This window comes from Anolis sagrei, chromosome 2 (assembly GCF_037176765.1).
Source record: "Anolis sagrei isolate rAnoSag1 chromosome 2, rAnoSag1.mat, whole genome shotgun sequence".
NCBI lineage: Eukaryota > Metazoa > Chordata > Lepidosauria > Squamata > Dactyloidae > Anolis > Anolis sagrei.
In genome coordinates this window covers 50,140,363-50,154,274 of record NC_090022.1, presented here as the reverse complement: position 1 = coordinate 50,154,274, position 13,912 = coordinate 50,140,363, and the positions used below count along the sequence as shown (strand labels likewise).

At 39.8% G+C, this 13,912-nt stretch overlaps 2 protein-coding genes across 2 annotated transcripts in view; both read left to right on the top strand.

The window, feature by feature from the left end:
* Nucleotides 1-13,329, top strand: part of PLXND1 (plexin D1) — a 223,417-nt gene extending 210,088 nt beyond the window's left edge. The window contains exons 33-36 of the mRNA XM_060766263.2: nt 1,325-1,472; nt 6,115-6,255; nt 7,091-7,165; nt 10,755-13,329. Coding sequence (XP_060622246.2) covers nt 1,325-1,472; nt 6,115-6,255; nt 7,091-7,165; nt 10,755-10,871 — 481 coding nt within the window. The 3' untranslated portion in view covers nt 10,872-13,329. The remainder of the gene's footprint in view (nt 1-1,324; nt 1,473-6,114; nt 6,256-7,090; nt 7,166-10,754) is intronic.
* LOC132769363 (large ribosomal subunit protein eL32) overlaps nt 1-13,912 on the top strand; it is a 262,210-nt gene that overhangs the window by 42,341 nt on the left and 205,957 nt on the right. The window lies entirely within an intron of this gene.

Below are 13,912 nucleotides of genomic sequence, written 5' to 3'. Positions count from 1 at the left end.
TGTGTGTAAATGCATACCATTCAGAAGATTTCTTGTATTTTGTGACAAGTTAGAAAAGCTTACTAAAGATGAAAACAAAATTTATCCCCGATATTATCTGATTCCATTTAGAAGTAATCAGTAAGGTTTTTTTCCCCTTATTTGCCAGAAGTTCCTTTAAAAAGTATATTTTGCAAAATTGAGCAATGTAGGTGTATGTGTGTTCTTTGGCAAAAAGACTACTAGATCTACGTTTTCTGAAAACTATAGTCGCACAAAAATACAGCGTGTTTCAAAATGATAGATCCAATTTCAAAGCAGTACCTTTCATGATTGCAGGATATTACAATTACACAATAAGTTACAATTGGCTTTATGAGTTATCAAGTTTTACCAACCATTTGAGCCAGAAACAAATCTAAAAAAATAACTCTGCAAATGGAGACTATCTCATTAGGACTTAAGTTGGCCATGTTGTAAATGACTGAGTCTAGAGGCTGTTTGTGTGCTGAGAGAGGCATCAAATGGTAATAATTTGAAACTCTATGGCACATCCTTTCAAATGTTAAGAGTTTCATTCATAGGTGGTTTGTCGTTCCAGAGACATAGCACTTTCAAATTGGGTCCATCTTTTGAAACATCCTATAATTCTCAGCAGAACAATCAGAAAAGTTGGAATCCAAAACGGAATGACAGCCATAACATTTGCCCTATTCAACCACTTGTTTATGTGTTTAGAAGAAGCATCAAGTATGCAATGTTGATATAGAAGATCTCCAAAATAGTTGCGACATGTAACTGCTTTCAGTTATAAATAGATTACAGAGTTCCATAATTTCTTTGCCATAACTTCATGGGCCAGTTAATGTGGACTCATCTCCACACATGACTGGATTTGCAACCAAAGCACCACATCCAGCCATTAATGCAATTCAAGGGTAGTTTCACAAGTGTGGATAGCCTCTACCACAGAATAATCAGAGAAGCATAGACACAGCTGTTAAAACCTGATAAGGCACACAGTCCCAAATGTAAGTGTGGTTGTGGTTCCTTTACCTTCACTGTCAATGAGAGGAGAGATTCGGGGAGTGTAGCAGTCAGGATGCGGGCACACTCTCCAGCTTCACCAACATACCAGCAAAATTAATATTGGGAAGAGAATAATTAATATCAAACCAAGAGAACTTAGACTTTGTTTTATATTTTATTATGGCCATAATTGAGAGACTTCCATTTATATTTCATTATGGCCATAATCCAGTGTTATTTCTGTCAGCCTACAATCAAGACAGAAAGAACTAATCACAATAGCCATGCCTTTCAATTTTGTGTTTTATCTTTGCAGCCTACCTCTGAGGTTTTGGGTCAACATTCTGAAGAACCCCCAATTCGTCTTTGATATTGACAAAACTGACCACATAGATGCCTGTCTTTCTGTAATCGCCCAGGCCTTTATTGATGCCTGCTCCATCTCAGATCTGCAGTTGGGAAAGGTATGTATCATCCAAAAAGTTGGTTGTTTTGTTAGTTCTTCTCCAGAAGCATTATTGCCTAGAACATTAGGGCTGGGCGGTTTCGTTTCGTAATTTCGTAATTCGTTAAAAATTCGTTATTTTTTTATAACGAAGCGATATTGAACCATCCAGGAGCATCTAAAAAACGAAACGAATTTTTCAATTCGTTTCATAATTGCTTCGTATTTGTTTCGTATTCGTTTTGAAATTGTTTCGAAATCGTTTCGTTATTATTTCCGCATGTCTGGGGCAAGTTTTATAGCTGTTGTTTGTTTAATCAGTGAAAAAAATTATAAATATCACACCAACAGTCAACAACAGAGGGAGAGGGAAGCTTCAAAAGTTCCCCCTGTCCCATATGGAGGTTTTTTAGCATATTGCGCGTCCGCCATTAACGAATCGATTCGTATTCGTTTCATATTCGTTTTGTATTGTTTCGTAATTTTACGAAATTTTGTAAATATCGAACTTTTTTAAAGAAAAATTTTGGAATTCTTTTAAATATCGAAACGCAAAAAACCCCAAAAAACGAATTGAGTTTAGAAACAAATTTTTCCGTGGTTGCCCAGCCCTATAGAACATGTCCTTTGACTGTATATTTTTGGTGTTCTGTCCCTTGGTGGAAACGGTGTTATGAGTAAACACTATCATCATCATTGTTGTTAGGTTTGCAAAAAAATAATGGTGGAGGCTCCTTTTTGGGATGCTTTCAAACAGAGGCTGGATGGCCATCTGACAGGGGTTCTTTGAATGCAATTTTCCTGATTCTTGGTAGGGGATTGAACTGGATGGCCCATGAGGTTTCTTCCAACTCTATGATTCTATATTACATCTCTACTTTATTGGGAAACAACCAAACCTAACACAGGGAAAGAGTTGCATTCAGAAGACAAATAAATGATGGAATTAAGCACTATAGTTTATTCATTGGCATCTCCTTCTACCATGAGCAATTGAGAGATAGCCCGAAACACATTTTTCACAGCAAATAAGCTGGGGCTCCTATAGATCTCTAGTTTATCCTGTCATCCCCACCAGTTAGCAAAAACCCCTTCCCTAGAAAAGCCAGTCATGTAACTCAGTTTGTGAAAAGCAGGAGGCATGATATTTCAGGTTTGTTGTTGCCATTCTTTTAGCGTGAGCTTCAAATATTTCATCATTTTCTAGTTTAAAAAAACGACAGTAAAAGGGTGACTTCAGGTTGAAAGGATGATTTAAAATTATTTCCACTCTGCCGAAATAAAAGTTATTGCAGTTTGCAATGTAACTGTTTTCAAATTGACTTTTTCATGGCAGGTTCTTTTGAGAGGGCATGGATGTGTTTCTCTTATGATTAATATTTTATGCCTGCTTCACAGTTTTAAAGGCACTTTAAGAGCAATAGCCCAATTTTTAAAGGAGGATCAGCTGTTTTCCACCAACAAATATAGCCTTCCCTGAAAGATAAGGCAGAGGCAATCTTCTGGGGAATAATAGCTGTCATATCAGTTCTAATTCTCTTTATTCAGGCAAGTGGAAGAACAGGTGGAGGGTTGTGTTCTCCGGGTTTGTTCTAGATATTAGAAGTTGTGTTCTAATGGAGTCCATCAAGGTTCCTGATGCCTAGAAGCCTAATGTTGAATTGTGGGATGAATGAATGCTAGAATAACAAAGTCTGTTTAACACTGTTCTACTTTTTAGCCACAACCAATCCAAATTGGACAATTTTGTGTATTACCATGAACTGCATTTAATCGGTTTATTCTAAATATATCTAATATTACTCAGTTGTATAATATTTTGTCTTTGGGTGTTCAAGAGCGTGCACCCATCTTCCTGAAGACACTACATTATGCATTTTCACTGAAATTTAAGAACTTAAGATTCAGCTTGGGTATATTAGTAGTTCATAGAACCTACTCTGGAAAGAAATCAAGAGTTCATGATGCTTAAGAGTTTAATCATGCTCCCTTTATCCTGTTTTCAGGACTCAGTATTCTCTTGGTGCCTGAACAGATTGAGATTATGTAGAGATTATTAATCATGATAGTAGTAGTAATAATAATAATAATAATAATAATAATAATAATAATCTTTATTTATATTCCTCTCTATCTCCCCGAGGGGACTCAGAGTAGATTACAGCTACATATATGGCAAACACAGTCAGGCTTCCTTCTTTTTTCCATCGCTGGCATCTCAAGTCGGCCATGGGGAGGTGCTGTTGTTCCATTTTTCAACGCCAAGGAGCTTTGTCATTCATGGACGCCTTCCTGATCGAACCACCAGCATGTTTTTCAGGGGCACCTTTTACCGCCTCCCCCCCCCCACACACACACACACACACAACCCACTAAAGTAGTACCTATTTATTTATTTACAACAACATTTGTATCCTGCCCATATCAGCCCAAAAACATTGTTGTTTTCAAATTTCTAGGTGGGCAGAAGATAGACCAATAGCAGGACCTCACCCTGTCCGCGGCTTGAACTGCCAACTTTCTGGTCGGAAGATTTTCTATAGCTGGCGGTTAACCCGCTGTGCTGTGTTACTGTATTGTTATTGTTTTCTGAATTATAAGACAGAGTTCTGCTTTATCTTTCAGGAAAGCTTATATTGGTTGGTGGAAAACAGTTGATCCTCTTTTAAAAATTGGGCTATTGCTCTTAAAGCTCCTTATTGTCTGAGGTATTGCAGTGTAGACCAGGTTTGGCTGAGAATTCCTTCTAAAAATTACTACCTTCAAACCCAGATAAGAGTAGGAAACCTTCAGGCTAAATCACATTGATTGCTGATAAATTCTGACGTAGCTCAGTTAACGAATTCCAGAAAAATGAGGAAAACAGAATAGTGCGCTGAAGTTAAGATGGAGGGCAAATGGAAACATGTTACAGAGCTCCATGTAAATGATATTTCTGGATGAAGACTATGGACTGTTTAGCACACACCTTCTTCTGTTCCTCCATAAAAGCTCCTGGAACAAGAGTAGGTTCAGGACAATCTCAATCTCCAAACAAGAAAGGCATGTGTGTGTTTTATTGTCCTTACGGCTTTGCTGCTGTTTGGTGTTGACATCTGAAACTTTCCAGCATCGATAAGTTTCATTAGGGAATGTTGTAAATTACACCCTGCTCAGGGCTGGCACATAGTCTGTGTGACTCAGAGCCTCCAGGTGGAGAGGTTTCTGTGCAGCACTGCCTCTGAGCATTTGACTCCTTGCTTGGAAGTGCTGGGAACCTCGTCCTTGGGAGAGATTCATATCAGGTGAAGTTCTAATGAGAGGTGTCACTCTTGCCAGTGCTTAAGTTTCTACAGATTTTTTTTCATTCTGTTACAAAATGTCTTTTTAAAAAAACTTGTCAGGCTATAAGTTAGGACAGGGTAGGTCAGCTGGGGTCAGGTAACAGATGGAAATGTTTTCAGGAATACAATTGCACAATAGAAAGTATTGTTGAATAAGTGGGGGAAATAAATCAATCGCATCAAAATAAAATTACATGTTTACACAGTATGCCATTACTTGTGTGGGCCCATTCTTCTTTTCCCTTGATTTAAAGACTACTGACTTGAGTGGAATCCCTCAGTGGGCTTATTCAGAGGGTCCTGGACATACAACTAAAAGTTGGTACTTTTTTAAAAAAAATCTCAACAATTGAGAGTGGCACTGGATTAAACTGAGAAACAGTTATTCTAACACAGGCATGGGCAAACTTTGATCCTCCAGGTGTTTTGGACTTCAACTTCCACCATTCCTAACAGCCTCGGGCGCCTTCCTCCTCCCCCCCCCCCCCAGCATCTTATCATAGAATTGGATGAGACCACAGGGAACATCCAGTCCAACCCCCTGCCAAGAAGCGAGAAAATCGCACTCAAAGCAACCTCAACAGATGGCCATCCAGCCTCTGTTTAAAAGCCTCCAAAGAAGGAGCCTCCACCACACTCTGGGGCAGAGAGTTCCACTGCTGAACAGCTCTCAGAGTTAGGAAGTTCTTCCTAATGTTCTGGTGGAATCTCCTTTCCTGTAGTTTGAAGCCATTGTTCTGTGTCCTAGTCTCCAGGGCAGGAGAAAACAAGCTTGTTCCCTCCTCCCTATGACTTCCCCTCACATATGACTTTCCCCTTTCCGCTTAAGTGGAAAAGGAACGGGAAAAGGAAAAGAGCCTGAGGCTGTTAAGAATGGTGGGAGTTGAAGTCCAAACCTGGAGGACCCAAATATGCCCATGCCTGTTCTATCCACAGCTTTTACAAGGGCAATTTCACTTGAAAACTGCCAGTTCTTACTGGAGTAATGTCAAGGGTCCATTTCTCTTTCTTCTCCTCCTCTATCAGCAGTCAACTCCTCCTTATAGTATGACCATTACTATTGGTATAAACCAGGAACTTCCTTATTTTTGCCCAAGGGCTGCATTCCATTGTAACCAGCTTTGCAGGAGCTAGACACAGAAGATGAGTGGGAGCCCTTGCGAAAAGGAGAAGGCGCAAAGGCTCCACTGGGAAAAGCCATCCCACACACTTCCAGAAGTGAGATTCACATACATCCATTCTCGCACTTAACACCCACGGGTGCATTCACACGTGTCATTGTTCACTCTCTTTCTTCCAGTGAATTTTAATGTTTTCTCTCCGGATTTTTCCTTCTAGGACTCCCCTACAAATAAACTATTATATGCCAAGGAAATTCCTGAATATAGAAAAATAGTTCAGAAGTATTACAAACAGATCCGTGATATGCCACCTCTCAGTGAACAGGAAATGAATGCACACCTAGCAGAGGAGTCTCGGGTAAGAAAAGAGCTCTTCCAGTGTGTTATTATCCAGGTTTACCTGTACCACAAATAGAAGTAATTTAGAATACCAACAATAATATCAAAGCGTTCCAGAATATGGGAACAAGATTTTCATTTCATCAGAATTATAAAATATTGAATTGAAATATATTATACAATGTATTTGTATAAGTTATCTATCTTCAGAATTGTGTAGCCCTTCATATGTTATTCAACTGCAACTCACAATTAGTCATACCAGCTAGAGCAGGCCTGGGCAAACTTTGGTCCTCCAGGTGTTTTGGACTTCAGTTCCCACAATTCCTAACAGCCTCAGGCCCCTTTCTTTTCACCATCAGCCACTTAAGCGGCCAAGGAGGAAAAGGAAAGGGCCTGGGACTGTTAGGAATGGTGGGAGCTGAAGTCCAAAACACCTGGAGGACCAAAGTTTGTCCAGGCCTGGGCTAGAGCTAATGAAAAAATGCAGCCCAATAGTATATCGAGTACATGCAGTTCCCACCATGTTCTGTATCCATATGATGCTAAGGGATACTATTAAAAATAAAATGAGGAATCAAAGTATTGTGTTCACGAGCCAAACCATGTATAAATCAATCAAGTGATTGACCTTGGCTACACTAGACTTTCATTTTCTCCCACAACTCGGAAGTTATATATGTCACATATTAATTAACTATCTTCAAAGGGAACCAGTTGAAATATGCTGATGTTGGCTTGCAGTGCAATCAAATTCAAGTACCATTTTAGTGCAATTGATTTCTGTCAAATAGAATGGATATCACTCGGTGTCTGTTGATTAATATTCCTCCCGTTTTCCCCCCTTTATAAAGAAATATCGAAATGAGTTTAACACCAATGTTGCCATGACTGAAATTTACAAATATGCCAAGAGATACCGCAGTCAGGTAAGCACCTTCTTTTGTCTATTAGGCTGAGTCAGTTTGACCACTGAGTCGCATGTCCTTGGGCTGATGTGGGTTGAATGTAACTAGGCTGTATTTTGTGTCCTTGCTCTGATTGACTGTATTTTGCATGGAGGAGGAAAGAGTCATGGGAGGTTTCAGCCTGTGTCATTGCACTGATGCTTCGTCAGAAATCCAGATCCTGGGTTTCGGTTTGTTTATTTGTTTATTTCAATTCATGATATTTTAAGTCACTGATACCCAGTTCCCAGAAGCTTTTGTTAAATCTGCCTTGGTGTAGACCCTAAAAAATACAGATTGCTATGCTAAATAGGCTTGGGCCCAGATCAGTTTGGCCAAAAATAATTTGTAATATTCGGTGGTCCATTTTACGTAATCCCCAAAAACAGAATAGGGAGGCGAGAACAAAAAAGCTGGGCAAAACAGATCAAGATAGCCGGATTTATTGGCTACTGGAGAGGATGGAGTTAAGTCTGCAATATACCTGAGGCAGAGGTCTGCTGCCTGGAGAAGATCCTGCAGCTTTTCTCTGCCCCCCAGCAACACAGTTTATTTATTTTGGAAAAGTTCCCTAGGCTCCTCCTCCAAAGAGGACCCTGCTGGGAACTTGCATTCCCAGCAGCACTTGCATGGGACAGGCACTGAAAAGTCTCTGAGTTCCTCTCGGGGCATGATGGGAGAAGTAGCTTTTTCTCTGTGTGCGTTTCTCAGCCAATGAAAGGCCTGGTTGTGTCCATGCTCTGATTGGCTGAGAATGAACACAATCGGTGACTACAATTCCCAGAACCCTTTCTTGTGGTTTGTCTTATTTTTTAAAAATGTTATGGTAAAAATTTAAAATAATTTTAAAAAATCAATAGATTGGTGAATTGTTCTGAAACTTGGGAGGCTTGCAATTGTAAATGGGGTCTAAAACTGAGGCAGATTTCATGCAGCTAGACGTTAAAATGACTGAGGATTGAGCCTTTAAAGTTTCCTATTGTAGCCAATGGGCCGAACCTTTGCCAAATAAAAATGGCAACACTCCTCCTGATTCCAGTAACTTCCCAGTAAACAAAATGAGGGGTTGGCCGAAAATAGACCCCGAAACAGCATGCCTTTTGGCTGAATTGCGCAAACCTAATATTCAAATGACCAATTCACAAATTAAGTCCATGTACCTTCATCTATGTTTCTGCAAACAGAGCTCTGAAATTTGTTAATGGCTTCTAATAATTATTCCAGTGGATCTTTTGCCCTAGAACAAAGAAGGACACACCATCCAAACCTCATTCAGATTCCTTTGAGTCTGTGATGTGCCTTAGAGATTTTAAACATATGGTCCAGATGCTGAAAATGCTTTTCCATTTTTAAGAGCTTTTTTCTGACATCCCTGTTTCAGCTCTTCCACCCCGTATGTGCACAAAAGAGGGGGTTTTCCCCCAGATGTGAGGGTTTTTTCCCAGCCTCATTCCAAAATCCCTATTGGTGCATGGCTTTTTATTACACCAGCAACTATGTTTGAGCTTTCAAAGACCTCCAGATCTCTCTGTCAGGCCAGATTACAAAAGACAGTCTGGCACAGAAAGTTTTTAAAGGACAATGAAAGAAATAACTTCTATGTAGTCAAAGTAGTTCTTAAAGTTTCATCACCCCATTTCCACTCAGTTTTCATTTATATATTTCAGGCGTTCAGAGTAAACCTTTAAAAATATAATCAGAACAGTATCCAAAATCGGAATAATACCAATTAAATTTGATGGTATTTTTATTCACTGAAAACACACACAACTGTGTATCTGAACAGATTTGCTCATAATTTTAGAGCACTGGTATCTGAACACAGCTGTTGTTGCTGTCGTATTTGAAAAAATGCCATGTACTAGGGTGCAGGACAATGTTGGGCAGCAGATTATTTTCAGTTGCTATAAAATATGTCTTCACATCATTATCTATCTCTTACTTGGGCCCTAAGGGTGACAGTGTTGCCAAATGACATTATCATATTAAGACTATAGTAGCACATTAAGAATATATGTTTATTCATGTCAACTAAGTGCCACTGATTCACTTTGCTGGCAATTTTAATAGAATTTCAAGATCTCTTTCCCAAATAATAGCCACTTTGGAACCAGTTTGTCTTACATATAATATATTTTGAATATATTTCACACATATATGGGTTATCCCATGCTTTTTGCTTATGTAGTCATTCTCATGCTCATGTGCATATTATTAAATAGTTCAGGAACTTACTTTTGGTCTGGTATAGGATTTCAGCCTAAAAAATGAGGTAGAGAATCAATATGGCCCTTGTTTTAGAATAAGCAAGGATGTTGACTGGTCCCTCTCATTTTCTGTCATGATATAATAACAACATTTTACACTAACTTATAAGTAATATTTTTTTGGTGTCAAGGGCAACTTGAGAAACTAAAAGTCACTTTTGGAGTGAGAGAATTTGCCGTCTGCAAGGACGTTGTTCAGGGGATGCCCAGATGTGTTACCTTCCTGTGGTAGGCTTCTCTCATGTCCCCTCATGAGAAGCTGGAGCTGACAGATGGGAGTTCACCCTGCTCCCCGGATTCGGACCGCCAACCTTTCAGTCAGCAGTCCTGATGGCACAAGTGTTTAACCCATTGCGCCACTGGGGGCTCATATAAGTTAGCTGAAGGCAACAGAGACTAAATTGTGTTGAAGCTAAAGAATGAAATGAGTTGCATAAATTTATTTATTTATTTACTTTATTTGTATACCGCAGTTTCTCAGCCCGTAGGTGACTTAACGCGGTTAACAACAGGAGCAAAAATTCAATGCTAACATCATACAAACTATTTAAAAACAATTAACACCATAATATACTAAGTAATTACACATCAGTAAACAGCTCATTAGCATCTCATAACTAGAATCATGATCCAACTCGTCATCCATAATTCCGTTTTCTTATAATTCATTGCACTGCCTATCCAAACACCTGTTCAAATAGCCAGGTTTTCAGTTTTCTTCGAAATACCATTAATGAGGGGGCCAATCTAATGTCCATGGGAAGGGTGTTCCACAGCCGAGGGGCCAACAGTGAGAAGGCCCTCAGAAGATGTTTATAAGCTGTATGACTGACTTGAGCGATATAATGCAGTTTCAGAATGCAGCTGCATTGAACTGGATTATATGGTACTGTAGACACATATAATCCAGTTCACTGCATTTAATTTGCATTCTGAAACTGCATTATATGGCAAGTGTAGATCCTGCTGAAGAGAATGACATAAGAATTTGTGTGTACGATATGTGAAATATCCTGCATTTAGGTGGGCGGGGGGGGGGGGTGGAATCATAAACTGGAAGACTAAGACTTCGAAGGACAGCTATGAAGAAGCTACACAAGATTCTCAAGTATAAGGATTATTGAATTCAATGGGCCTTTGGTATTGTGAGTGGTTAAAGAGGAGCAAGACATTTGTTCTTTGGGCTTCAGTCCTACGCTGTTTTTCTGACATCAAACGCAGATTATAAAGTACTGCACTATCAGAATGCAAGAATCTCAAACCAACTTATGTTTAAATCCATCTTCAATTCCTTACTTCCTCAGATTGTGAGTGCGTTGGACTCTAATCCCACAACGCGGCGTACACAGCTGCAGCACAAATTTGAGCAAGTGATTGCACTTATGGAAGACAACATATATGAGTGCTGCAGCGAAGCATAGGTGGCAAGCTGGACTTATTTCTTCTCCCATGTCTAGAAGTGACCTTCTCTAAAGTGCACTGTCTTATGAGAAACACCCTTTCAAAGTAGCTGTGTGTCAATATGTATCCTATTGTATGTATATGGTGACTAAGAAACCAACTTGATGGTGAGTTTGGCCAGTCTCCGTGAGCCACCAGGTAAAGTGAAGGTTGCCCACCCAACAGCCTTGCATCCTTTATGTGATCCGCACTGCATGGCACCCATGACGTATTTGGTCTTTAAGACAGGGGCGCGATAATTGAGCCGCCAAATGTAATCATTGAGCTCTGATTCTGATTCGAACTGGTGGTCTTTTCCTTCATTCATTCTCCCAGAGAGACTGCTGTAAAGCAGATATCAGGATATGGAAATAATGCAGAGGTGGTTAAGAGAAAAGCAGAAGCACCTCGGGGAACAATGAATGGGGTTTCACAATGCCCTTGGAGCAACAGCGGAGCTCCCTCAAACAGTGCCCCTCTTCCTTCTGTGTACTTTAAATATCAGGGAACCCATTTACTGTACACAGTCTGCTGCATTAGATGTATTTTGTGCCTTTTATTTTTGTACTGTACATGTTAAACATAACCACACCTTCATTCGAGGTTGGAAAAAGAGGTGGGAACCCACAGACAATGTACTTGCTTCCTAAGTAGTCATGACATGTAAAAGCACTTTACCCCAACGACGGAAATGGCTGTTACCTTGCTGGAGGGATCGTTATTGTATAGCAGACAATGTCGGCGAAAGAACAAGTCGGTGCAGCTGTTCCCACTTCCCAAAGCTTCCCAGATGTGTGTGCAGACCGAATTGCACTCAACAAATCTCCCTCTCAATGCCCATCTGGCTCGGCAAATAGTTTTCCCTTGAAGGAAAATATATATATATATAGATGACAAGGGTCAAGGGATGCACTTCCTTCCCTTTGTTCTGCCCCCCACTACTTGAGAGGGAATCTACAGAGCTGAACTCTTGGCTCAGCATAAATCCACAGTTGGCTTAATGCAAGACCACGGGGTTTCACTAAAGCAAAAAAGGAAAAGTGTTTATCCCTGCTTTAGGTAACATTCCTTAGTGCCATATTCTGTAATCCCAAAAATATGTATCATTATTTATCCCCATATGATGCCCCATAACTGTTCTCTGTTTGCCTTTACACAGACTACACTAGGAAGCATTATCTCTCTGCTGTGAGGAGGAAACCCAGTGCTCTTATCTCTCTCTCTCTCTCTGGGCCTCATCACACTAGAGAAAAAAATCCACTTCAAATCCGGATTCTGCTTCCTGCAGAATTCTGGGGTTTGTAGTTTAGGGAGGAGCCTGGAGTTTGTAGTTTAGGGAGGAGTCTTTAACATCCTCACTAAACTACAAACCCCAGAATTCTGCAGGAGGCAGCAACCGGATTTTAAGTGGATTTTTTCTCTAGTGTGATCTCTCTCTTGGAATTCCTCTTCAGCATTTTAGGCAACTGCCTGAAGGCAACGGCTCTCCGAAACAGGGAAACCCAAACTTGTTGCGAGCAATGGGGCCAGCTAGTGCTGCCGACGATGCCAAGCTCATAAACTGCCAAATAATGCTTAAGAATCCTACACTACCTCACCAAAGGCAAGGTCTGAAGGGGAATTTGCCATGGTTTAAGAGGCGAAGATTTGATCACTTGGGTGGGAATTGGAACAGTTCAATTTCTTTTCAGTCGAAATTTGGTTGTTACAAGTGGTTATATTTGTCAGGTATATCTTTCAGAAATGTGTAGTGTAGTAAATTATAGGGGAAACTGATCTGTCATAATTTTATATATCGATATATGAAAAGTACAAATTTTATCAAAGGAAAAAATAAAGAGGAATATAAAACATGAGAAAGGAACTGCAAAAGATAGAGGAACTCACTGAGAAAGTGTTGTTTGTTGAGAAAGTGGCTGCAGAAAAATACTTTTAAGAATGTAGCTGGGCTACATTTAACTTCGAAAGAGTGTTTTTTTTTTCTTTAAAACTCTTTTTTTTTTTAACTGTGAAGAGCTGCCAGTTACACATACGCTCTCAGAGGATCGAATCAGGAATGTATAAAGAAAGCCTCCTGGACAACCAGTTCAGAAGAAGATGGAGATGAAGGTCTGCAGTGATTACTTGCCTGGACAGACCCTAGATCAGAGAGATTTGCTCTTTTCTATCCTGAGAGTATATGTGTACGCGTTCCAAGTGATGAGCTTGGCACATGGGTGTTACAGCATATGCTTTATTATTTAATTCTCTGTCCAAATATTTGCTACAACCATTGAAAAATATATGTCTACAAACCAGAAACCCTATTCCACTGTAATATATTTTTATCCTTGTCAAGTTATTTGTGGGTGCATTTTTCCTTACCTGCTGTTTAATGGAAGTGGTTGAATCTTTGCGGGGCGGGGGGAAATACCTTTGTAATAAAACAAGATTATCAAATTTATGTGGGAATGTCTTTCTTCAAAACCTTCAGAAATAGAACAAAAGTAAATTAGTCCACAGTTTGTTCAGCTGTATATGCTCTTCAAGTGCCCTAGCCCAGGGCTTGACAGACTTCATGCTCAGCAAGGTCGACACTGTTTTTTGCTGAAATGGTGAGATCACCAATAAGAGCCAGGTGCAAAAGCCATATACGCAAGCATAATAAAACTTCAAGGATTTATTTTAATACCAGAATTAAACCTGCAGTGTACTCCTTCCATGTAAAAATCTACTTCTGGACATAAGACATATCCTGTTCCTTAAATTTCCTATATAAACATCGCTAAAACAGGGTGCACCTTAGAATCAAGTATGTGTGTGTGTGTGTGTATTCATTTACCCTTGATTCTAAGATGCACCCTGATTTAGTGGTGTTTATGTGGGGAAAATAATACACACACAGGCGCGCGCACACACAAACATAAACAATTACGTGTGTTTGCGTGTGTATTATTGCATTTTTCCCACATAAACATCACTAAATCAGGGTGCATTTTAGAATAAAGGGTAAATGAATACACACACACACACCCTTGATTCT